The sequence below is a fragment of the Frankliniella occidentalis genome, unplaced genomic scaffold (assembly GCF_000697945.3).
Source record: "Frankliniella occidentalis isolate FOCC.00 unplaced genomic scaffold, Focc_3.1 Scaffold415, whole genome shotgun sequence".
Lineage (NCBI taxonomy): Eukaryota > Metazoa > Arthropoda > Insecta > Thysanoptera > Thripidae > Frankliniella > Frankliniella occidentalis.
Genome location: NW_026267536.1, coordinates 72,643 through 74,171, shown reverse-complemented (window position 1 = coordinate 74,171; position 1,529 = coordinate 72,643). Strand labels below are relative to the sequence as shown.

The following is a 1,529-nucleotide window of genomic DNA, read 5'->3' as shown; positions in this document are numbered from 1 at the left end:
AAAAATTTCATTTTTTACCAAAAATTTCAGTAATTTTCGGTAAATTACGTAACTTACGGTAACGGTTTTTTATGACATGTAATTTTAAATCCCTAACACGCACACACGAGCATTCGCATTCTATACACACACGCATTCTCATTCAGTCGCGTTGAGACGTGACTCCTCAGCCGTGATTGGAGATGAAACGGTCCTTCTTGTTCTGCCCGCAGCGCTGCCCAAGGACGGGCCGCAGATCACCGGCGGACGCGGGCGCTACCAGGTGGACGACGTCGTCAGGGTCAACTGCACCTCCAAGTACTCGCACCCCGCCGCCCAGCTCGTGTGGTACATCAACGGCGAGCAGGTGAGTGGGCGGTGCGCCCCGGTGGGTAATCACAGTCAGTCTCATTGCTCGCTTTGCTCACCGCCGCCCTCCGTGTCCCCCCTCCGCAGGCGGACACACGCTACCTCGAGGGCCCGTTCCGGCACGAGAACGCCGACGGCCTGGAGCAGTCCACCCTGGGGCTGAAGTTCCGGGTGCAGCAGCACCACTTCCACCGCGGCGACCTCAAGCTCAAGTGCCTGGCCACCATCTTCTCGGTCTACTGGAAGAGCAACGAGGAGTCGGTGGAGCCCGACAAGCAGCAGCGGGCGCCCGCCCTGGAGTCGCGGGAGAGCCGCGCGCCCCCGGACAAGAGCCGCGCCGACCGCGTCCACGGTAAGTGTCGGTAGTGCGACTAGGTTTGAATCCCCGCGCTCAGAGAGGGACTCGCGTCGCTGCCGAAAATGTTAGCTTACCCCTTCCCGGCCCTCCCTTAGTGACCTGTCCCATCGGACAAGCTCTCCTGCTAGGCGATTGAAAGGCCTCGCGGACCCCCACCCAATGACGTGCCGTTTTGTTTGGCAGCTGCTGGTGCGGGTAGCGGCTCCTCGGGCCTCATGCTGTCCGCCTACACGCAGTGCCTGCTGCTGGCCGCGGCCCTGTACGCCTTGGCCCCGCGGCCCGTGAGGACGCCGGGCTCACCGCTCGCTGCCGCCCGGTAGCGCTACTGACCGCCCGGTCTCTTCGGCGGCCTTCCCGTGAGCTTCTTCTTGTCTTGTGCGCAACGTCAAGAGCAGTTCATCCATCCAAACTCGAAGCGATGGTTGCTGTAGGGTGCAACTGGCCGATTTCATCAGCAGTTGCAACTATACAGCTGGGTTTGAGAGGAGCAAAATCCATTCCTTCGTCGCCACTCTACTCATATGTGAGGTTCTTTTCTTTTCGTTTTGTTGTCGTGATGTCTACTCCTCAAAGACTGAAGACGGTCTCATAATGCCAAACTTCATTTTCGTGTTTATTTTACCCTATATCGTTTTGCATGGAAGAGTGATAATGAGTGACCTGCCTCAAGGATATGGTTTTACATGGGAACGCTATTGAAGGATGTGAATATTGTGTACATTTTCTTGTATAGTTTTATTTTAATTACTGTACAAAGTCAACTGTAAATAGTATTTCTAACTGAAGCTATATTAATATTAGGTAAAATTTTATGGTGACTGAC

At 55.1% G+C, this 1,529-nt stretch overlaps 1 protein-coding gene across 2 annotated transcripts in view; it reads left to right on the top strand.

Annotated features, from left to right (window-relative positions):
• Positions 1-1,523, top strand: part of LOC113216940 (uncharacterized) — a 6,791-nt gene extending 5,268 nt beyond the window's left edge. For both annotated transcript variants that reach the window (XM_052274601.1, XM_052274600.1), the window contains 3 exons: positions 213-346; positions 436-700; positions 890-1,523. In XM_052274601.1, coding sequence (XP_052130561.1) covers positions 213-346; positions 436-700; positions 890-1,026 — 536 coding nt within the window. In that variant the 3' untranslated portion in view covers positions 1,027-1,523. The remainder of the gene's footprint in view (positions 1-212; positions 347-435; positions 701-889) is intronic.
• The last annotated feature ends 6 nt before the right edge of the window (positions 1,524-1,529 follow it).